At 41.4% G+C, this 25,406-nt stretch overlaps 1 protein-coding gene across 6 annotated transcripts in view; it reads right to left on the bottom strand.

The window, feature by feature from the left end:
* Positions 1-16,870: 16,870 nt before the first annotated feature.
* zzef1 (zinc finger, ZZ-type with EF hand domain 1) overlaps positions 16,871-25,406 on the bottom strand; it is a 54,451-nt gene continuing 45,915 nt past the window's right edge. For all 6 annotated transcript variants that reach the window (XM_064978629.1, XM_064978630.1, XM_064978632.1 and 3 more), the window contains exon 56: positions 16,871-22,558. In XM_064978629.1, coding sequence (XP_064834701.1) covers positions 22,478-22,558 — 81 coding nt within the window. In that variant the 3' untranslated portion in view covers positions 16,871-22,477. The remainder of the gene's footprint in view (positions 22,559-25,406) is intronic.

The following is a 25,406-nucleotide window of genomic DNA, read 5'->3' as shown; positions in this document are numbered from 1 at the left end:
TTAAATTGTTTAACTTGGGTCAAAGATTTTGGGTAGCCTTCCACAAGCTTCCCACAATAAGTTGGGTGAATTTTGGCCCATTCCTCCTGACAGAGCTGGTGGAACTGAGTCAGGTTTGTAGGCCTCCTTGCTCGCACACACATTTTCAGTTCTGCCCACAAATTTTCTATTGAGGTCAGGGCTTTGTGATGGCCACTCCAATAAGTTGACTTTGTTGTCCTTAAGCCTCCCCCTTTTTCCTCCAAACATAACGATGTTTGGCCAAAAAGTTATATTTTTGTTTCATCAGACCAGAGGGCATTTTTCCAAAAGGTACGATCTTTGTCCCCATGTGCAGTTGCAAACCGTAGTCTGGCTTTTTTATGGCGGTGTTGGAGCAGTGGCTTCTTCCTTGCTGAGCGGCCTTTCAGGTCGATATGGGACTCGTTTTACTGTGGATACATATACTTTTGTACCTGTTTCCTCCAGCATCTTCACAAGGTCCTTTGCTGTTGTTCTGGAATTGATTTTCACTTTTCTCACAAAAGTATATTCATCTCTAGGAGACAGAACACGTCTCCTTCCTGAGCGGTATGACGGCTGTGTGGTCCCATGGTGTTTATACTTGCGTACTATTGTTTGTACAGATGAATGTGGTACCTTCAGGCGTTTGGAAATAGCTCCCAAGGATAAACCGGACTTGTGAAGGTCTTGGCTGATTTATTTTGATTTTCCCATGATGTCAGCCAAAGAGTCACTGCGTTTGAAGGTAGGCCTTGAAATACATCCACAGGTACACCTCCAATTGGCTCAAATGATGTCAATTAGCCTATCAGAAGCTTCTAAAGGCATGACATCATTTTCTGGAATTTTCCAAGCTGTTTAAAGGCACAGTCAACTTGTGTGTGTAAACTTCTGACCCACTGGAATTGTCATACAGTGAATTATAAATGAAATAATCTGTCTGTTAACAACTGTTGGAAAAATTAGTAAGTCGCTCTGGATAAGAGCGTCTGCTAAATGACTTAAATGTAAATGTAAAATGTAATATCCTAACCGACTTGCCAAAACTACTTTGTTAACAAGAAATTTGCGGAGTGGTTGAAAAACAAGTTTTTATGATTCCAATCTAAGTGTATGTAAACTTCCGACTTCAACTGTATGTGGCAGGGTCTACAAACAATCACAGGCTACAAAGGAAAAACCAGCCACGTTGCAGACACCAAAATCTTGCCTCCCGGGCAAGCTAAACACCTACTTCGCCTGCTTTGAGGATAACACAGTGCCACCTACAAAAGACTGCTACAAAGGACTGTGGGCTTTCCTTCTCCGTGGCCGACGTGAGTAAGACGTTTAAGCGTGTTAACCCTCGCAAGGCTGCCGGCCCAGACGGCATACCTAGCTGCGTTATCAGAGCATATGCAGACCAGCTGGCTGGAGTGTTTAAGGACATATTTAATCTTACCGCCCCAACCGATCCACAGACGATGTAATCGCCGTCGCACTGCACACTGCCCTATCCCATCTGGACATAGGGAATAGGAATGTAGGAATGTAAGAATGCTGTTCATTGACTATAGCTCCGCATTCAACACCATAGTACCCTCCAAGCTCATCATTAAACTCGAGGCTCTGGGTCTGAACCCCGCCCTGTGTAACTGGGTCCTGGACTTCCTGACAGGCCACCCCAGGTAGTGAAGGTAGGAAACAACACCTCCACCTTGCTGATCCTCAACACTGAGGCCCCACGAGGATGTGTGCTCAGCCCCCTACCGTACTCTCTGTTCACCCATGACTGTGTGGCCACGCATGCCTCCAACTCAATCATCAAGTTTGCAGACGGCACAACAGTAGTAGGCCTGATTACCAACAATGACAAGACAGCCTACAGGGAGTAGGTCAGGGCCCTGGGACTGTGGTGCCAGGAAAATAACCTCTCACCGAAAGTCAACAAAACAAAGGAGCTGATCGTGGAATTCAGGAAACAGCAGAGGGAGCACCCCCCTATCCACATCAACGGGACCGCAGTGGAGAAGGTGGAAGGCCTCAAGTTACTCAGCGTACACATCACTGACAAACTGAAATGGTCCACCCACACAGACAGTGTGGTGAAGAAGGCAGAACAGCGCCTCTTCAATCTCAGGAGGCTGAATAAATGTGGCTTGGCACCTAAAACCCTCACAAAATTTTACAGATAAACAATTGAGAGCATCCTGTCAGGTTGTATCACCGCCTGGTATGGCAACTGCACCGCCCCACAACCGCAGGGCTCTCCAGAGGGTGGTGTGGTCTGCCCAACGCAACATCGGGGGCAAACTACCTGCCCTCCAGGGCACCTATAGCACCCGATGTCACAGGAAGGCCAAAAAGATTATAAAGGACAACAACTACCCAAGCCACTGTCTGTTCACCCCGCTATCATCCAGAAGGCGAGGTCAGTACAGGTGCATCAAAGCTGGGACCGAGAGACTGAAAAACAGCTTCTATCTCAAGGCCATCAGACTGTTAAATAGCCATCACTAGCACATTAGAGACTGCTGCCCTATATACATAGACTTGAAATCACTGGCCACTTTAATATTTGGAACACCAGTCACTTTAATAATGTTTACATATTTTACATTACTCATCTCATATGTATATACTGTATTCTGTCCTATTCTACTGTATCTTAGTCTATGCCGCTCTGACATTGCTCGTCCAAATATTTACATATTCTTAATTCCATTCCTTTACTTTAGATTGTGTATATTGTTGCACTGTTGGACCTAGAAACACAAGCATTTCGCTACACCCGCAATGACATCTGCTAAACATGTATACAGTATGACAAATAACATTTGATTTGCTTGGTAAGTAATCTAATTATGCCACGATCAATTGATTGCTCTATTCACATTCTGTACAATATAACATGTTTAAACCCAGGCAACATTTAGGGAAACACTTGTGACCTTATTTTGTTGGGTTATGCCACGACAGAAGAGTAGCCAGCAGAAAGTTGACATTTTTGTCAGTAGGCCTACTCTGTCTGGGGTGGAAAGTATCATGCTCAGAATTGTTTGTTGCAAACAAGACACACTTATTTGACATAGGCCTATTTTGCTGAAGGTAAGGACATCAATTTTAATTTAAGAGTGAAACGATTTTCTCCATGTAACCGTAATTATAAATAGCGTTCACTCCCTTAGTGGTGTTTGAGTAGCCTGGTCCCAGATCTGTTTGTGCTGTATATGACAAATGGCACGACAATGGCCATAGGAGTTGGCAAGACAGCACAGACATAACTGGGCCGTTAATAAGGGGGGAGTTGAGCAAGAATAGCACGAGCACTAGCAGTAGCTTAATGCAGCATCCGTCCTGACTGACCTTTATTCACACAGCCTCCGTCATATCTTATCCAAAAATAATATTCATCCAATGTATACGTCAATTTACAATTGTGACGCACATTTTAGGTGACTATGTGTCACACCCTGACCATAGTTTACTTTGTATGTTTCTATGTTTTGATTGGTCAGGATGTGATCTGAGTGGGCATTCTATGTTGGATGTCTTGTTTGTCTATTTCTATGTCTGGCCTGATATGGTTCTCAATCAGAGGCAGGTGTTAGTCATTGTCTCTGATTGGGAACCATATTTAGGTAGCCTGGGTTTCACTGTGTGTTTGTGGGTGATTGTTCCTGTCTCTGTGTTTTGCACCAGATAGGGCTGTTTTTGGTTTTCGCACGTTTGTTATTTTATTCGTGTATAGTTCTTTATTAAAGTAAAATGAATAACAACCACGCTGCATTTTGGTCCGCTCCTCCTTCCCAGAACGAAAGCCGTGACACTATGTTCTCATGTTAAAGCGTTTATCTTATCTAGCTTTGATCTTGAATGTTTAATGTTTATATTAGGCCTATATCATAGTGATTGCAATACATATGAAACATATGGAGTAACTTGATAATATGTTAGCTAGGCCCAATATGATCAGCTTTGAAGTTGAAGTTGGTTTGAGTCAAATTAAATGTCATTGATGGATTTTTTTTTTGTTCAATTCAAATCAACAATATTATGTATACAATTATATTACCTATAGTACTACTACAAATCAAGCTGGTATTACAGACGACTACAGAGTTAAATATGATTACAGAAAACACACAGTCTTGAGTCAGCGTTCAACACCTAAGTACCCCCAAAGCTCATCATTAAGCTAAGGATCCTGAGACTGAACACCTCCCTCTGCAACTGGATCCTGGACTTCCTGACGGGCCACCCCCAGGTGGTGAGGGTAGGTAGCAACACATCTGCCACACTGATCCTCAACACTGGAGTTCCCCAGGGGTGCGTACTCAGTCTCCTCCTCTACTCCCTGTTCACTCACGACTGCATGGCCAGGCACAACTCCAACACCCATCATTAAGTTTGCTGACGACACAACAGTGGTAGGCCTGATTACCGACAACGATGAGACAGCCTATAGGGAGGAGGTCAGAGACCTGGCCAGGTGTCGCCAGAATAACAACCTATCCCTCAACGTAACCAAGACTAAGGAGATTATTGTGGACTACAGGAAAAGGAGGACCGAGCACGCCCCCATTCTTATCAATGGGGCTGTAGTGGAGCAGGTTGAGAGCTTCAAGTTCCCTGATGTCCACATCAACAACAAACTAGAATGGTCCAAACACACCAAGACAGTCGTGAAGAGGGCACGACAGAGCATATTCCCCCTCAGGAAACTACAAAGATTTGGCAAGGGTCCTGAGATCCTCAAATGGTTCTACAGCTGCAACATCGAGAGCATCCTGACTGGTTGCATCACTGCCTGGTATGGCAATTGCTCGGCCTCTGACCGCAAGGCACTACAGAGGGTAGTTCGTACGGCCCAGGTCATCACTGGGGCTAAGCTGCCTGCCATCCAGGACCTCTACACCAGGCGGTGTCAGAGGAAGGCCCTAAAAATTGTCAAAGACCCTAGCCATCCAGGCATAGACTGTTCTTTCTACTACCGCATGGCCAGTGGTACCAGAGTGCCAAGTCTTGGACAAAAAGGCTTCTCAACAGTTTTTACCCCCAAGCCATAAGACACCTGAACAGGTAATCAAATGGCTACCCGGACTATTTGCATTGTGTTCCCCCCAAATCCCTCTTTTTACGTTGCTGCTACTCTCTGTTCATCATATATGCATAGTCACATTGACCATATCTACATGTACATACTACCTCAATCAGCCTGACGAACTGGTGTCTGTATGTAACCTCGCTACTTGTATAGCCTCGCTACTGTATATAGCCTGTCTTTTTACTGTTGTTTTATTTCTCTACCTACCTATTGTTCACCTAATACCTTTTTTGCACTATTGGTTAGAGCCTGTAAGTAAGCATTTCACTGTAAGGTCCACACCTGTTGTATTCAGCGCACGTGACAAATAAAATTTGATTTGATTTGGATGATCACATTGAGTCAATAAGATAAAGTGATGATTAGGAAACTGCTTTGTCCCTTGTCATATGTATGAAGCTGCCATTGTAATATTACACGATCATTTGATGTATTATATGTTAGAAGATTTCAGTGAGTACACTAACAGTTTTCCCTCCCTCAAGGAAATGTCAGATGAGGGCAAACAGTTCAATACAGGTAGGTGGCATTATTCACAATATTCGGCAGTTTTAGTTCATTATGACATCAAAACTACATACCGTGTGAGCCCATAGAAGTAGAAAGTTCTAATTCTGTGTGAGCTAAGCCATGATGTCACAACTAATTAATACATTCAAAACAAACATTCTGGAGACTGACTACTGAACATAGAACACCAGTATCAAGAAGACAATCTGGCAGATTCCTTCTGATGTACACTGAGAGCACAAAACATGACACGTTCAATGACACAGATTGACCAGGTAAATCCAGGTGAAAGCTTGTTAAATCTACTTCAATCAGTGTAGATGAAGGGGAGGAGACAGGTTAAAGAAGGATTTTTAAGCCTTGAGAGAATTGAGACATGGATTGTGTATGTGTGCCATTCAGAGGGAGAATGGGCAAGACAAAAAATGTAAGTGCCATTGAACGGGGTATGGTAGTAGCTGCCAGGTGCACCGGTTTGAGTCAAGAACTGCAACGCTGCTGGGTTTTTCATGCTCAAAAGTTTCCCGCGTGCATCAAGAATGATCCACCAGCCAAAGGACATCCAGCCAACTTGACACAACTGTGGGAAGCATTGGAGTCAACATCCGCCAGCATCCCTGAGGAACGCTTTCAAAACCTTGCAGAGTCCATGCCCTGATGAATTGAGACTGCTGTTCTGAGGGCAAAAGGGAGTGCAACTCAATAGTAGGAAGGTGTTCCTAATGTTTTGTACACTCTGTGTATTCTCAATCACCATAAAATATAAATAGTGCTACAAGACATTAACTTGAGGTTGCAGCACGAGGTGCGAATGATACCGCTCTCAATCTTCTTGATGTTGAGGAGATTATTGTAGCTGCTACAGGAAGATAATCCTTCAACCACAAACCTTGGTGCTGCTCCCTTCATCTGCCCCACCATCTCATCACAGGGCCACCGAGATACTTCCTGAGCTCAAGCAGAAGGTTCTTCACACATCCTTCCTCCAAAATCCTAGTACAGGATTTGACTGAAGAAAGAGCGAATGCTCTGAAAAGATTTGTTAGTTTGAAGGCTGTGGAAAAGATTGAGACTGAGGAAAATAAGCCACATCTTCCCTCCAGAATTCCACTGCTGCAGATGTGGAGTGCCTTCTGTAAGGAGAAGAGTCAGGTTACTGTTTCTCCCATTTGGAAGCCACTGGGACCCATCCACACAAAGAGGGATCAAACTTGCGTGCTGAAAGACATATACAGTTGCAGTCAGAAGTTTACATACACTTAGGTTGGAGTCATTAAAACTAGTTTTCAACCGCTCCACAAATTTCTTGTTAACAAACTATAGTTTTGGCAAGTCGGTTAGAACATCTACTTTGTGCATGACACAAGTCATTTTTCCAACAATTGTTTACAGACAGATTATTTCACTTATAATTCACTGTATCACAATTCTAGTGGGTCAGAGGTTTACATACACTAAGTGCCTTTAAACAGCTTGGAAAATTCCAGAAAATGATGTCATGGCTTTAGAAGCTTCTGATAAGCTAATTGACATCACTTGAGTCAATTGGAGGTGTACGTGTGGATGTATTTCAAGGCCTACCTTCAAACTCAAGAAACCAAGAACTCAGAAAAAAAATTGTAGACCTCCCCAAGTCTGGTTCATCCTTGGGAGCAATTTCCAAACACCTGAAGGTACCACGTTCATCTGTAAAAACAATAGTACGCAAGTATAAACACCATGGGACCACGCAGCCATCATACCGCTCAGGAAGGAGACACGTTCTGTCTCCGAGAGATTAACATACTTTGTTGTGAAAAGTGCAAATCAATCCCAGAACAACAGCAAAGGACCTTGTGAAGATGCTGGAGGAAAGAGGTACAAAAGTATCTATATCTACAGTAGAATGAGTCCTATATTGACATAACCTGAAAGGCCGCTCAGCAAGGAAGAAGCCACTGCTCCAGAAAGCCAGACTACGGTTTGTAACTGCACATGGGGACAAAGATTGTACTTTTTGGAGAAATACCCTCTGGTCTGATGAAACAAAAATAGAACTGTTTGGCCATAATGACCATCCTTATGTTTGGAGGAAAAAGGGGAGGCTTGTAAGCCCAAGAACACCATCCCAACCGTGAAGCACAGGGGTGGTAGAATCATGTTGTGGGGGTGCTTTGCTGCAGGAGGGTCTGGTGCACTTCACAAAATAGATGGCATCATGAGGAAAGAAAATTATGTGGATATATTGAAGCAACATCTCAAGACATCAGTCAGGAAGTTAAAGCTTGGTCGCAAATGGATCTTCCATATTATTCTGACATTTCACATTCTTAAAATAAAGTGGTGATCCTAACTGACCAAAGACAAGGAATTTTTACTCTGATTAAATGTCAGGAATTGTGAAAAACTGAGTTCAAAATGTATTTGGCTAAGGTGTATGTAAACTTTCCAACTTCATCTGTACCTCCATAGCACCAAGCTGTTGAAGGCAGTCAATGCAGCCAAAATCACCAACAAGACACCACCATTAGAGCCAGAGTCAGTGTACCTAACAATGGTGACATGAAGGCGCTTTTCCGGAGGAAAGAGGCAATGAAAAACAAATGAGAAGATGCAAGCCAAAGCAGACAGCAGCCGAGAGATACGTGAGCAAGGAGAGGGTCCAAGTCAAGAATAGTGTGAAGGAGGAAGATGAGAAAAGGAGGACGGAAAATGAGTCTATTGCTGATCTAGTTCAGTGTTGTGATCATATGTTGGCCTATTTCTATTACATACTGTATACTGCATGTGTGGTTATTCAATCTGGCCCGTGGGAAGTTTGAGAAAAAAATATATATAAAGAAAATGTTGTGGAGGAAATTATTATTTGGGGTAAAAAAAAACTCTAAAGTGCCTTTAACAGAACCAAGTCTTGCCTGAGATGTGCATTCGTTTGCCCGTCTGATGAGGACCACAATGGAAATCATTCTGTTTACTTTTTTTTATCCTTGAAATTATCCTTGAAATTTTCCAAATAAATAAAAAATTAGGCCAATTCCTTAATTCACGTGGAGACGACACTTTGTTTCGGGATAAAGAAGGATTTCCACCACTTCCGAATTCGCCAGACGAAGTGCCGACCCCATTCAATTTCAACGGGAGCACAGAGCAATACGCAGGGGATTGTGGGAAGGTGAGTGGTTCAAACCCTGCTAGTGGAGCGATAGAAAAAGTTCAGCTCTGCTCTACTTTATGCAAATTGCATGCAGCCACCACTGCCACTAACCAATCAGGTGAAGAGCAGATGTTTGCTTGAAAACCAAAAGAGATGGAGGAAAGACAATTCTATATGATTTAGCTTTGCTAGAATACAGAGACAAAAATCATAAGGTCAATGGCATGGAGGAGGATTACAGAGATTGTTGGTGTTGATGTTAGGTGAAGAGAAATTTGCACGTTTGCTTGTGCTGCTCGCCAGCAATCAACATCAAGAAACCTAAAAATCAAAACTGATTAAAGCCACCATTTGTTAATGTGTTGAGTAAATTAAATTGTGAAATGTACCCAACAAAGGATATAAATCACCAGTAACACACATTGTAACATTGTAAATGATACACTAAGCATGAATTTTCCATGTAATATGCTACCAATTGGATTATGGTATCTTAACATTATGATTTTCATATATTATATCTAATGGCTTTTTCATTATACTTGTGTCACAACGCTCCCCACGCCACATTATTTTCCTTTTTGACATTTTTAATTATCCTACAAATGGCCAGCTCCTTATTTTTGTGTACAGTACCGTACCTAGAATACAAGGCTTGCGTTGGAATAAATAATCTCATGTCAGAAAAATGACATCAATATGCATCAATATGCAAATTAAGTGTGAGTTTAGCTATCCTCTGATTGGGGCGGCAGGGTAGCCTAGTGGTTAGAGCGGTGGACTAGCAACTCGAAGGTTGCAAGTTCAAACCCCCGAGCTGACACGGTACAAATCTGTAGTTCTGCCTCTGAACAGGCAGTTAACCCACTGTTCCTAGGCTGTCATTGAAAATAAGAATTTGTTCTTAACTGACTTGCCTAGTTAAATAAAGGTAAAAAAAAAGATGTTCAAGGGGCAAATTGATTGCACAGGCTAAGCCAGTTAAGCAATCATACTGTAGGCATATTTATTTTTTATGTATTTATTTAACTAGGTAAGTCAGTTATTAAGAACAAATTCTTATTTACAACGACGGCCTACCAAAAGGCAAAAGGCCTCATGTGGGGACAGGGGCTGGGATTAAAAATAAAATTAAACATTTAATGCAAATTTAGGACAAAACACACATCACGACAAAAGAGACAACAAAACACTACATAACGAGTGACCTAAGACAACAACATAGCAAGGCAGCAACACATGACAACACAGCATGGTAGCATCACATGGTAGCAGTACAAAACATGGTACACACATTATTGGGCAGACAACAGCACAAAGGGCAAGAAGGTAGAGACAACAATACATCAAGCAAAGCAGCCACAACTGTCAGTATAGTGTCCATGATTGAGTCTTTGAATGAAGAGATAAAACTGTCCAGTTTGAGTATTTGTATCAGCTTGTTCCAGGGATGTGTGAGCTTTGGGGACCTTTGACAGAATGTGACTGGCAGAACAGGTGTTGTATGTGGAGGATGAGAGCTGCAGGAGGTGACTCAGATAGGTGGGAGTAAGGCTGGCTGAATGGTAAAGAACATCTAGCTGCTCTAGAGCACCCTTACCTGCCGATCTATTAATTATGTCTCCGTAATCTAGCATGGGTAGGATGGTCATCTGAATAAGGGTTAGTTTGGCAGCTGGGGTGAAAGAGGAGCGATTACGATAGAGGAAATCAAGTCTAGATTTAACTTTAGCCTGCAGATCTGATATGTGCTGAGAGAAGTACAGTGTACCATCTAGCCATACTCCCAAGTACTTGTATGATGTGACTACCTCCAGCTCTAAAACCTCAGAGACAGTAATCACACCCGTGGGGAGAGGGGTATTCTTCTTACCAAACCACATGGCCTTTGTTTTGGAGGTGTTCAGAACAAGGTTAAGGGCAGAGAAAGCTTGTTGGACACTAAGAAAGCTTTGTTGTAGAGCATTTAACACAAAATCAAATCAAATCAAATGTATTTATATAGCCCTTCGTACATCAGCTGATATCTCAAAGTGCTGTACAGAAACCCAGCCTAAAACCCCAAACAGCAAGCAATGCAGGTGTAGAAGCACGGGGAGGGGCCAGCTGAGTATAAGACTGTCATCTGCATATAAATGGATGAGAGAGCTTCCTACTGCCTGAGCTATGTTGTTGATGTAAATTGAGCGATTGAGCGTGGGGCCTAGGATCGAGCCTTGGGGTACTCCCTTGGTGACAGGCAGTTGCTGAGACAGACGATTTTCTGACTTTATACACTGTACTCTTTGAGAAAGGTAGTTAGCAGACCATGCCAAAGACCGCTCAGAGACACCAATACTCCTTAGCCGGCCCACAAGAATGGAATGGTCTACCGTATCAAAAGATTTGGCCAAGTCATTAAAACATTGCTTAGAATCCTTGGTGATGCATGCCATTATGATAAGCTGCAAAGTGGTTCATATGGCTGATATCCTGAGACAGAATGACAATCAAATAAAACCAATTGGAGAGCTCACAACTGGACAAAAAGAAAATGTCATTCGAGAAATCAACAAAGAAACAGACCAATTAGAGACAGATCCCCTTCACACCTTTTTATTGCAGAATTGTGATCTGTGAAAACATTATTCAAGATCAACTACTGTCAACGTTTATTTAAGTTAACAATTAAAACAAGTTTAAACACTTCACTTCAAAGAATCACTCAAATAATCACTTGAGTGACTCAAAATATAATTTCAAAATGTACAAATAATCTAACTTGTTTGTAAATGTTAGACATCTTAGTAAGCATAACTTCAGTTGAACAAAAAAAGTCTATACCAGAGGTGGCCAACCTTGCTCAACTCCCTGATCTACTGGGTGAGCAGTAGATCTATTCCAGCCCAGCAATAATACACATTATCATCAACTCATTAGGTTTGATAAGTTGAATCAGGTGTGTTAGTGCTGGGCTGGAATAGAATCCTGCACACTCAGCATATACATCCAGGAGAAGGATTTGCCTGCTACAGTTGTAATACATGTGTAGCCTACATTGTGTGTGACTTTAAAGCTGTATTGTTGTACAAAACATTTGCTAACATAAGTACACATACTGTACAAACAATGGCATACAAGGATGTTCCAGCAGTCTCTTGGGACATTCCCTGGGACCTCAACTGCAGACAGGCTTTCACAGCTCTCCATAGCTGGGGACAGACATCAAAGAAACAGGCTTAATTGTATTACAATTAGTCGGCCCTGAGTATTATCTCTCTGTCATAGTTTTCCTCTTTAGGGACTAAAACTGGAGAATATTTTCAAAATGTCATCCCACAACCTGCCCTATATTAACCAGGACACCTACTCCCTTTTTGACAGCTGGAGCAGGAAATCCTTTCACCCTCCTCCATTGCTGTTATCAACAAATGCATTTGGAGCATCAGTTTTTAATTTACAATGATAAATAGGCCTATATCATACATAGGCCTATATCAAGATAACAAGCTAACATGAAGTTAGCTAAGTGAAATATCATCAGCTAGTTATAGTATGTAGCTAACAAGCAGCTTATTAGCCTACACACAGTAGTAGTCTGCTGTAGTTAGCCAATAATACCGTTTTTCTTTCATGTGAACATGTATTTACTTACTTAAATAGGTTCACGCCTCTATGCCCATGAAGCAGCCAATCTTTTAGAGAGGTGGCACAGCTTCTGGTTGAAACGTATGGTAAAAGTGCTGCTAACTCCAAGCTGAAGCCATGTGAGCACTGCTTTGATCCCAGCCGCCTGGAGAAACACAGCGAGATCAGGGCCCGTATCCACAAAGCATCTACGACACCACCAAGCTCCGGCTCAAGGGCACCGACCTGGTCGGCTACGTCAAGCGATCCGTGGTGTGATGCACCAAGGGACCTGGCCTGGGTCTGTCTGAATATTACCACTTTTGTAATTTTGATTGAATAGACTGACAGACAGACAAGTGGAATTAGACGGGGCAGAGGAAGACCAGTGGGATTTGAGAACATGCAAAACAAAGACGTGCATTACACATGTATTACACAAGATGTGTAATGTTGTACTTCTTATTCACGAAATTCATGCTAATGATGGGTTTTTCAGCTAGCGCCAAATTGTCTCCAATTCACTCTTTGAAGAAGAGTTCGCCTTGTCGCAGAATTGCACAGAATGCAATGTGCGGCACATTGACGACACATGGCAACGTACATAATGTACACAATGGGTGTTAATACGATTCCAATGGAGTTTACCATCTCCTCAAAATAATCTCTGGAACTACTAGGAGGCAGTAGTATTGTACCTAGGAACCATCCAAATTGACTGTGTTCAGAAGTTCCTCAAATCCACAGAAACACCTGTAGTTCTTTAATAAAATAATAAATCAAAATAACTCAAAGTTTTCAGTCAAATTTTAGAGGAAATTCAATTATAAGGGAATGTATTTGTCAAATTTGAATATAAAGGCATTTTGCTTTCATAGGTTATGTAAAAGTTAACAACAAAAAATTAATTGGAAAAAAAGAAAAAAAGATTAATAAAAGAGTATAAACTAACAAAATCTATTCAAGTTCATGGTCCATAGTCTCACACTAAGTACTAGCGATCCTTCTGTATATGTTTTTAATGTTTTTTTAACCTTTATTTAACTTGGCAAGTTTGTTAAGAACACATTCTTATTTACAATGATGACCTAGGAAAAGTGGGTTAATTGCCCTTGTTCAGCGGCAGAACAACATATTCATAACTTCTCAGTTTGGGGATTCGATCGAGCAACGTTTTGGTTAATGGCCCAACGCTCTAACCACTAGGCTACCTGCTGCCCCAAAATGGGGTTACTAAACTCTATGGACTAGGGAGCTGCATCAAGGAACATTTTAGCTTTACTGAAAGTGCTTAATCTTGAAAATGAACTGCTGACATGCACAATTACATTTCTTCCCGCGGCATATCCCTAATGAAAAAGTCCAACAGATTGCACTGGATTCATCACAATTCACTGAATGCACTGCTTAGTTCATAGAACTGCTGTTAACGGAGTAAACTTAAATATTTGCTAGCGGTTGGGACAAACAGAGCAGTTTCTATTTTCCTCCTACGAATGTGGCTCTAGCTTTTGAGCGGTTGGAGAAAACACCCAGAAAAGTGCTTTGAATAAATAATAAAGCCATTGCCTAGCTAGCCGGTCCCTGGCACAAAACAAGTTTGATAAACACTGTTATAGAGGACATCTCCAGTTCAAGAAGACTGTTGCAATATGTTTTGAATAATGTATCATTTAAAATAGAGGCCCTCTATAACAGTGTTGGTGTTACCAACTCCTCAGTAAGGAAAGTAGCTATTGGCTATCCTAAAAGTCGCTAGAAGGCGCTAAATGACGTCATCGCCTAATTTGCATAATTGGCCATGTAATTGTGATGGACGCTGTAGGGGAGAGGAATAACGTAGTGGGAGAGACAAAAAGTGAGTAAAAAACACCCTAAATATGTTTACAACTACAAATGAGCAAGCTGCAGAGAGTGGCACACACAGCGAATAAGAACCAGATATTTGAGGCCATACTCCTCCTTCAGCACTTTGTGGACCCCATTGTTAATCCCGTCATAACAGAGGCATTGTCAGTCCCTATCCCCAGGAGTTTCTCTTTAAGACAACACTTCTCGAGGAAAGCTACGACAGCACAGGCTATAGATTTGGCATCTCCTCCCTCCAACTCAACAAGCCCCAGAAATGTTGATACAATTGTCTGCTTAGTGTCACTAAAGTACCCTATCACAACCCCCCAGGTACTGAGAAACACTTACATCCGTAGACTCATCGAGGAGGAGGCTGAGCTGCTGGTCACCCACATCTGCGACCAACCATCTGCGACCATCTGCTAGAACACCATTAATCATTTCTGTGTACTTTGTCCTGTGCATTTTGAAGTGGGTAGCAGCAATAGTCTGAGAAAGCAGCTCTACATGCTTCTTTGTATTACTGTTGATGAAATCTGAAAATGTGCATGTACATGCTGGCCCATCTACAGTTGCTAACCCCAATTCTGACTTGAGCTCTGATATTTGCTTTACTGATTTCTGCTCTCGTAAAAGCTTGGGTTTTCTGCACGTTAACACAAGAAGCTTATTACCTAAACTAGATCAATCGAAAGTGTGGGTTCACAGCTCCAATCCAGATGTGTTGGTCATTACTGAGACGTGGTTAAGGAAGAGTGTTTTGAATCCCCAAACTATTTGATTTGCTGGTTTTAAGCATGAAACTTTCAAATAGCTCTTTGTTGACTGTTGCTTGGTGCTATCGTCCTTCATCAGCACCAGCATGTACCCTACCTGCCCTAAGCTCTCTCCTGGCCCCTTACACTAAGTCTGAATATGTCCTGCTAGGTGACCTTTAAACTGGGACATGCTTAAACCACCTAATTTAAGTCCTAAAGCAATGGGACTCCCTAAATCTTTCACAGATTATTACCAATCCCACAATGTATGACTCCAAACACCTAGAAAAGGCTACTTACTCTCCTAATGTTATCCTCACAAACAATCCTGATAGGTATCAGTCTGGTGTTTTCTGTAATGACCTTAGTGATCACTGTTTTACGGCCTGTGTTCATAATGGCTGCTCAGTGAAACTACCTGTCCTGATTTGTCATAGACACTTGCTAAAAAACTTTAATGAGCATGAACTGGCCTCTGACGCTTGGACCTTCTTTTTTAAATTTTAAGTGGTATTGTTAACAAACACACCCAGATAAAGAAAATTAGAATTAAAAACAGGTTTGGCCCCTGGTTCGACCGTGATCTTGCAGTTACTCTACCTCAAAAATTGCATTTGGCGAAAGGTTCGGCACACGTATACTCAGGCTGACTGGCTCTTGTTAAGGAAAATGAGAAATAAGTGCACTCAGGCTATCTGGAAGGCCAAAGTTAGTTACTTTAGGGAATGGCAGGTAGCCTAGTGGTTAGATAGAGTGTTGGGTCAGAAACCGAAAGGTTGCTAGATCAAATCCCCGAGCTGACAAGGTAAAAATACCTTGTTATGCCCCTGAACAAACCCACTGTTCCTAGGCTGTCATTATAAATAAGAATTGGTTCTTAACCAATTTACCTAATAAAAGGAACAGTTTTCTCTCTGTGGGTCGAACACCAAGACGTCCTGGAAAATGATCTGGAGAACAAACCCTCCTCACAGCTGCCCATGTCTTTTAATGTTGATGATTTGGTTGTTACTGACAAGAAGCACATTGCTGAGATCTTTAAGTAAGGATTCCTATTTGACGCCTCCATGCCCATCCAACATTTCCTCATCTCCCACCTCTTCTAATGCGACTATCCCCGATGCTCCTCCCTCTTTCTCCCCTGCCCCGCTACAACGTTTTGCCCTGCAGGCATTCACACAGTCCGAGGTGCTAAAGAAGTTGCTGAAACTTGACCCCCAAAAAAACATCTGGGTCAGATGGTTTAGGTCCTTTCTTCTTTAAGGTTGCTGCCCCTATCTCCAACCTTTTTAACCTGTCTCTCCTTTCTGGGGAGGTTCCCATTGCTTGGAAGGCAGCCACGGTTCATCCTTAATTTAAAGGGAGAGATCAACACTGTTTATCAAAAGTGTTGGAAAACTTTGTCAATAATCAACTGACTGGCTTTCTTGATGTCTAAGGTATTCTCTCTGATATGCAATCTGGTTTCAGCTCAGGACATGCCACTGCAACCTTAAAAGATCCTCAATGATGTCCTTGATTCTATGCAATGTTGTGCTATTTTTATTGACTTGGCAAAAGCTTTTGATACAGTAGACCATTCCATTCTTGTGGGCCCGGCTAAGGAGTATTGGTGTCTCTGAGGGGTCTTTGGCCTGGTAAGTGAACGGTAGTGTATATATTTTTTTATCCCCCATCCCCGCAGGAGGCCTTTTGGTAGGCCGTCATTGTAAATAAGGATTTGTTCTTAACTGACTTACATAGTTAAATAAAGGGTTAAATAAAATACAAATTAATCATTTGTATTTTCCAACACTTTTGATATGACAGCTCCAATTTAATGCTGCCGAATGTGACTTATCAAGAAAATATTTAAAAGTTTAGTTTAAAAATAAGTCCCTATTGAGTAGGAAGACAGAAAAAAAGACAACAGAGACAAACAAGTACCGCATCAAAATTGTGTTTTAATTAAAAACGGATAACAATTCAATCCAAGCAGTACTCCCCCCACCCCCTTTTCTCCAATGTGCCACTCATACAAAATCAAAAGAATCAAATTGTCTTGTCCTTAGAGAACAATAGAATATATTATAATTCTTCTTTGTATAGGGGTTGATATGAAATACTTTCCCCTTTTTCCCCTGCATTATTATTACTATGTGCAATTAACAATATTCACAACTATGTACATTCAAACCTAAGTCAGTTTCAAATAAACTTCAACAAAAAAACAAAAACCTTTAAAAGTAAAAAGATAGAAAAAAGCTCAAATTAAACAATATATTTATCTTTAAAAATATAATTGAAGACATTTACAATAATATGAGAGTTCAATTATGATATCATTTTTTATTTTACTGTAGGCACATTGTAGATACTCCCCCCTACATATTTGGACATTGAAGCTAAAAACGTTTAATTTGGCTCTATACTCCAGCATTTGGGATTTGAGATTAAATGTTAAAATGAGGCCATGTCACCTTTTTGAGAGTATTATCCTACATATCTGTTTTACAGTTCATAAATGAAAGCACTTTATGTATCCAGTGCCCCCATTTGAAGGTGACATAAGTATTTGGACAAAATCACTTACAGTGTACTCTTTAGCTTTGCACTGTTGTACTATGGCTGTATTCATCAATCTAGCAAGACGACCCAGAAAGCTATGGCCTTTGGCTTTTTTAAATGATTTTTTAAACTTTTCAATCCATATGATCTAGTAGTACATAAAAGTATAATAAGCCATATGATGACATCACAGTAAATTCATGACACGTCAATAAACAATAATTGTCATACTTTATAATCCATCTATACATAGTTAATCAGTTTTACGAACATCTACCCAAAATATTTCACCTTTATTACTTTACCCAAAATATTGTGACATTAGTGATGTCTTACCAACATTTTGGCCATTTATCGGCATGCGTCCTCCATATCAACAAGGGGAGATGCTCTGCAAAAATGCATTTTTATTTGTTCTACTGATGTGCTTTGTGTCAGTTTTCAACATAAAAAAACTTTAACTCATTTTAGGTTTAAGGAAGTGTGTAGGTCGCATTCTTTATCGTACAGCTATGTATGACTAATTTCAGGAAATTAGGCATATGTCACACATCACTACTTAACCGGAGAGTCATTTCAACGTAATAAAAATATTATTTACAACCATCTGCTCGATAGGAATCCAGCGTCGTCTGTGTCATGTCTGTGTCGTGAGCAAGTGAGGTCGGGCACTGATGTTGAGCGATTAGGCCTGGGTCACAGTCGGCGTTCCAATTCATCCCAAAGGTGGTCGATGGGGTTGAGGTCAGGGCTTTGTGCAGCCCAGTCAAGTTCTTCCACACCGATCTCGACCAACCATTTCTGTATGGACCTCGCTTTGTGCACGGGGGCATTGTCATGCTGAAACAGGAAAGGGCCTTCCCTACAAAGTTGCAAACACAGAATTGTCTACAATATCATTGTACACTGAAGCATTAAGATTTCCCTTCAGTGGAACTACGGGGCCTAGCCTGAACCATGAAAAACAGCCCCAGGCCATTATTCCTCCACCAAACTCTACAGTTGGCACTGCATTCGGGCAGGTAGCATTCTCCTGGCATCTGCCAAACCCAGACTACCAGATGGTGAGGCGTGATTCATCACTCCAGAGAACGCGTTTCCACTGCTCCAGAGTCCAATGGCGGCGAGCTTTACACCACTCCAGCTGACGCTTGGCATTGCGCATGGTGATCTTAGGCTTGTGTGTTGCTGCTCAGCCATGGAAACCCATTTCATGAAGCTCGAGACGACCAGTACTTGTGCTGACGTTGATTCCAGATGAAGTTTGGAACTCGGTAGTGAGTGTTAAAACCGAGGACAGATGATCTTTACGCGTTTTGCCCTTCAGCACTCAGCGGTCCCGTTCTGTGAGTTTGTGTGGCCTAACACGTCGCAGATGAGCCATTGATGTTTCCACATCACAATAACAGCACTTACAGTTGACTGGGACAGCTCTAGCAGGGCAGAAATTTGACGAACTGAGTTGTTGGAAAGGTGGCATCTTATGACGGTGCCACGTTGAATGTCACTGAGCTATTCAGTAAGGCCATTCTACTGCCAATGTTGGTCTATGGAGATACCATGGATTGTGTGCTCAATTTTATACACCTGTCAGCAATGGGTGTGGCTGAAATAGCCGAATACACACATTTTAAAGGGGTGTCCACATACTTTTGTATTTATAGTGTATAAAACGATGGGAAATGTATAAAATAAGTCATGTTAAAGTATTATCAGTCATTTTCTGTTTTAGTATTTGGTCCCATATTACAAGCATGCAATGACTACATCAAGCTATGACTACATCAAACTTCTTGGATGCATTTGCAGTTGGTTTTGGCCAAGAGAAATTAATGTAAATAATGTCATCTGTGATTTTGGAATCACTTTTATTGTAAATAAGAATATAAATGTTTCTGAACACCTCTACATTAATGTGAATGTGACCATGATTACGGATAATCATAAATGACTCGTTAATAATGATGAGCGACAAAGTTACAGAGGGAAAAAGATCATACCACCAAAACATGCTACCTCTCACCATTTACCAATAAACGGGGAGTTAGTCTTTTTTGGGGCATATAATATTGATGCCTCTAATTTCTCGCTCATCATTATTCATGATTCATTCATGATTATCCGTAATCATGGTAGCATCCACCTAAGTGTGTTCAGAAACCTACTCTATTCTTATTTACAATTAAAGTGGATTCATTACTCATATAAAAATTCATTATTTACCATTCATTTCTATTGGACACAACAGAAACAACCCAAACATATAGTAAACGCATCCAACATGTTTGCAGAGTCACAAGCTTGATGTAGTCATTGAGTGCTAGGAATATGGAACCAAAGTACTAAACTTCTGACTACTTTAATACACTAAGTGAATTTGAACAAATTCGTATGGTACCTTCAAGTGAAGTGCTTTAAGTGCATTAAGTGCTTTCCTTTCTAAACAATGAAACAGATATGTATGAAAATAATCTCAAACAGAAGGGGATAATTCTGTACTGTCGCCTCATAAAACATTTGATCTCAAATCCAAAATTCGTAAATATAGAGACAAATTTAACTTTTAGCTTCCCTGTCCAAATAAAGATGTAGGGGAGTATAGGTGAGGCGCTGTTGAACTGGATTCTCTGGGAGGGAAGAGAAGCCCGTGTTGGGGGTCATCTTGGTGGTCATGTGACGACCTTTTTTAGATGCTCAACACTGGCTGACGCTCATGTAAACAAAAACACTGGAGACCCAACAGCCTGTGTCATCGTCAGCTAGCACCCAGCTAACCCTCTCTAACCTGTTCTCAATAACAGTACAGGACCTCCAAAATAAAAATAACACATCTCTTATAGTTTTTTCCCCCCCTATTTCCACACAATACAGAGCTGTTATGTTAACACATCCATAAAGTGCTCTGGTTGGAAGAGATATCATATCAGACACATTTAATGATTTGACAAAAAGGGTATTCTTTGGCATCCGTCATCTTCCCTATTAAAGTATGCCACACACATTAAACTTAAACAAAAATAGAACTCTGAATATTGCAATGAATTTCCATCACCGTACTAAATAACACTACAATAGAATCGTCGATCCAATTCACCCCAAGGAAGGTGTTTTAAAATAAAGGACATTCGTCTTTTAATCTATTTGATCAGGAGAATTTATCAAAAGGGGGAAAAAAGGAATAAAAATAAATCTAAAAAAAGATCTAAAGAACAAAAACAAAAACAGTTTTAATTCTAAATGTGATCATGAAACATAAGAAGTTCATATGTTTCTGATGAGAACCAATCACACTCCAGAAAGCTCACACACCTATCTGACCACAACCAATCACATGCCCGCATCAATATCTCAATCTGGCATGTCATTCAGGTCAAATATCCATAGTCCTGATATGTGGAGGTAATACTCACTATTTAATAGAGAGGTCCACATAGTGTATGTGTTACAGCCAATTCTCAAATAGTTTTAGCATGACAATGAAGGAACACAAGCTAGAGGTTGGTTATGGCACATTAAGCATGGACCGCCAGGCTACTATAATAAACTAGCCACATTATACGGTGTGTGTGTGTGTGTGTTTGCTGTACAATGGGCTTCATATCACACAGCTGACTAACCCTGTTCTCCCTTAGCTTTGAACAGAAATGGCAGGAACACACTTTTCCCTCACGTGTGTCCTTTGAAGCTACAGTACAGTATACAGCCAGAGTGTGAATATATAATATAACCCCCATCAATAGATGACCACTGTCATGCAGACAACTCTACAGCGGTGCGTGGTGGTCGAGCATTTCACTCGTGTCATAATTAGCCAACACCGGTGACTGTCGACAAAAGTGAGTTCTCCTGTTAACCACATTGGTGCCATGTCCATGCACTGTGTCATTTTACCATGTCAACAGGTGCATATACCTATAGTCTGTGTGAATATACTGAAATCCAATATATAGAGGAACCTAGATTACAATTTCTCCCATTATGTCGCTGCGTGAAAATACTGAAATCCAATATACTGTGTGAATATACTGAAATCCAATATATAGAGGAACCTAGATTGCAAAATCTCCCATTCTGTTTCCCGAATGAGACTAGAAAGTATGACAACATGAGACTATTTCCAGAGTAACCCCGTATGACCCCCTAAATGAAGTACTATGATATAGACAGATGACACTGGGGCCAAAAACAGTTGTCCTCTATGTTCACAAAAAGGAGGAAGCTGTGGAGAAAACACAGTGGAGATGTTAGGTCGGAGCTCAGTTCTCTCTCCCCATGGTGACAAATCTGAGGCTCAGGAGCCAAAACAGAAATGTTCTCTCCTGTTCTGGGCTGTAGCTGTATTTTTAGTTCTGCTCTACATTGTCCACAGAGAGACAGGGATTCGGGGAGCTAGGCAAGGTGACCCGCTTTCTCCATGAGCGACCGATTTTCTAAAACCAAGGTGGCTTTTGTTTAAAAATAAAAAGAATAAACAGAAAATAAACTTCTATTTCTCCACAGAAAGGTGACAAATTTGGCACACTTAATTTGCTTTAGCAGAGGGGCTTCTGCAGCATCTTAATCCGAAACAAAGAGACACGGCTAGGCTATCTTCTTTCTTTGAAACCCACACGATGCTGATACATTGTATTCACCTAAGGCAAAAGGATTGTGATAGAGTGATGTGTTGTTGTCGAGTTAACCCCCCTTCTCCCCAGTCAGTAAAAATAGTATAAAGAGATGGAGAGGGAAAACAGGGGGATTGAGAGAGGATAGAAATGGGGATTGAGAGAGAATAGAAGCAGGGAAGGAAGGAGTGAATCCCTTTTACAGTTCTGCTGTTGTAGGAAGACATTCAGAGGGTGTTTCTTTCTTTCTCTCCATCCCCTTCATCCCTCTTTCAGAGCTGGCAGAGACAGGATGTGAGGATATCCACCCCTTCAAGTCGCTAGCTTTCTTTTTCTCCTCCTCTCTCTCCACTGTTCCGTCTCTCTCTCTCCATTCTCAGGGGGATGTATTGAGCAGCTTGGTGGATTTATTGGGATAATTGATAGCCAGACTGATGGCTGCGATGTTCTTCAGAGCCTGCGAGATAAAAAATAAATAAAAAAAGAGAGGAGAGTGAGTGAGAGAGGAGGGGATGTGGGAGTGAGAGAGAGAGAGAGAGAGAAAAAGAGGGGGAGAGAGATAGGTGGTGATGAGAGAGTGTGTGAGAGGGGAGGAGTTGAGCAGGGAGAGAAGAGTTACAGTGCATTCGGAAAGGATTCAGACCCCTTGACTTTCTCCACATTTTTGTGACGTTACAGCCTTATTCTAAAATGTATTAAATTGATTAATCAATTTACACACGTCACCCCATAATGACAAAGCGAAAACAGGTTTACACATTTTTGCAAAAAAACAAAACAAAAAACATATTTTTTTAAAACTTATTTACATAAGTATTCAGACCCTTTGGCTATGTGACTTGAAATTGAGCTCAGGTGCATCCTGTTTCCATTGATCATCCTTGAGATGTTTCTACAACTTGGAGTCCACCTGTGGTAAATTCAATTGATTGGACATGATTCGGAATGGCACACACCTGTCTATACAAGGTCCCAAAGATGATAGTGCATGTCAGAGCAAAAGCCAAGCCATGAAGTCGAAGGAATTGTCCATAGAGCTCTGTGACGGGATTGTGTCGAGGCACAGATCTGGGGAAGGGTACCAAAATATGTCTGCAGCAATGAAGGTCCCCAAGAACACAGTGGCCTCCTTCACTCTAAAATGGAGAATTTCCTAGAGCTGGCCGCCCGACCAAACTGAGCAATCGGGGGAGAAAGTCCTTGGTCAAGAACCCGATGGTCACTCTGACAGAGCTCCAGAGGTCTCCTGTGGAGATGTGAGAACCTTCTAGAAGGATAACCATCTCTGCAGCACATCAATCAGATCTTTACGATAGAGTGGCAAGACAGAAGCCACTCCTCAGTAAAAGGCACATTACAGCAAGCTTGGAGTTTGCCAAAAGGCACTTAAAGACTCTCAGACCATGAGAAACAAGATTCTTTTTGGCCTGATCACCAAGCGTCAGGTATGGTGGTGGCAGTGTCATGCTGTGGGGATGGTTTTCATCGGCAGGGACTGGGAGACTAGTCAGGATCTAGGGAAAGAAGAACAGAGCAAAATACATAGAAATCCTTGATGAAAACCTGCTCCAGACCGCTCAGGACCTCAGACTGGGTCAAAGGTTCATCTTCCAACAGGACAACGACCCTAAGCACACAGCCAAGACAACAAAGGAGTGGCTTTGGGACAAGTCTCAATGTCCTTTAGTGTCCCAGCCAGAGCCCAGACTTGAAACCGATTGAACATCTCTGGACAGACCTGAAAACAGCTGTGCAGCGACGCTCCCCATCCAACATCACAGAGCTTGAGAGGATCTGCAGAGAAGAATGGGAGAAACTCCCCAAATACAGGTGTGCCAAGCTTGTAGCGTCATACCCAAGAAGACTCAAGGCTGTAATCCCTGCCAAAGAAAGTGCTAAGTAAAGGGTCTGAATACTTATGTAAATGTGATTTCAGTTTTCTATTTTTAATAAACTTGCAAAAATGTAGAAAAATTGTTTTTGCTTTATCATTATGGGGTATTGTGTGTAGATGGAGGAGGGGAAAAAACTATAATACATTTTAGAATATGTCTGTATTGTAACAAAATGTGAAAAAAGTCAAGGGGTCTGAATACTTTCCGAATGCACTGTATAACCTTCCATTGTACCTACCTAGCTAATCCAAATATATATTTGCATTTATTGATTAACCTCAGCTTGAATTCATGGTGCTAGCAGCTACACATAATTGCTTTTTAATGTACATAAATGAGCATGTGAGAACAATAAATTATAAATGTAATAAAAACTGTTGCACCTACAAATGTAGTCATTCCGGCATTTCAGTCCAATTGTCACTTTAAGGGGGCTATAGTCTTGTTTTAATCCAATATCTAAAATTTGAGCTAGGTAGACGCAAGAAAAACTCTTAAAAGGGAATTGCTAACAACCCTGTCAAAAAAATCTGGTATGTGGTTCTCGGTAACGACCGACGGTTCATGACGAGAGACCAGGAGTGTATTGTGTACCTCCAATCAAATTGATTTGCAAATTTTAATCAAGATTGGTGTCATATTGGCATAGATATGATGGTAGGGAGATTTGAATTGAACACTGAGCTTCAACCAATGCCGATAATAGACTAAGATCAATGAGGTTTTAAACATCTTTAGACCGGTAAACCCTTCTCAGCTCTGACAATCAGACATTATCATTTTAATCGTGCATCTCCCAACCCCGGAATCCCCCCTCCCTACACACTGCTTGCCTGCTGCCCCCTTGCACCTCTGCCCTTCTGTTCGGGATCACAGCATAGCGGGGCGGAGATGATGTTCACTAAGCCACGCATGATAACGAGAGGTAATTACCAGATACATTAGTACAGAATGCAGCAGCAGCCCACATACATAGCACCGGTTGGGGGTTTGTGTGTGCAGTCTGCTATGTGTCACTAGCATTATGATTCACCATTAGAGGAGGAAATGAGGAACAGCTGAATATCATAACTAAAGACCACCGGTATTCTCACTCTGGGACTCATCACACCCTGATTGACAAACGGGAAAACAGATCAAATCAAATTATTTGTCACATGCGCCGAATACAACAGGTGTAGACATTACTGTGAAATGCTTACTTACAAGCCCTTAACCAACAATGCAGTTCAAGAAATAGAGTTAAGAAAATATTCACTAAATAAACTTAAGTAAAAAATACAATTTAAAAAACTAACAAGGCTATATACAGTGGGTGGCGGTACAGAGTCAATGTGCTGGGATACAGGTTAGTCGAGGTAATTTGTACATGTAGGTAGGGCTAAAGTGACTATGCATAGATAATAAACA

Source organism: Oncorhynchus masou, chromosome 11, assembly GCF_036934945.1.
Source record: "Oncorhynchus masou masou isolate Uvic2021 chromosome 11, UVic_Omas_1.1, whole genome shotgun sequence".
Taxonomy (NCBI): Eukaryota; Metazoa; Chordata; class Actinopteri; order Salmoniformes; family Salmonidae; genus Oncorhynchus; species Oncorhynchus masou.
The sequence above is the reverse complement of the archived record's forward strand: the minus strand, read 5'-3'. Positions and strand labels throughout refer to the sequence as shown.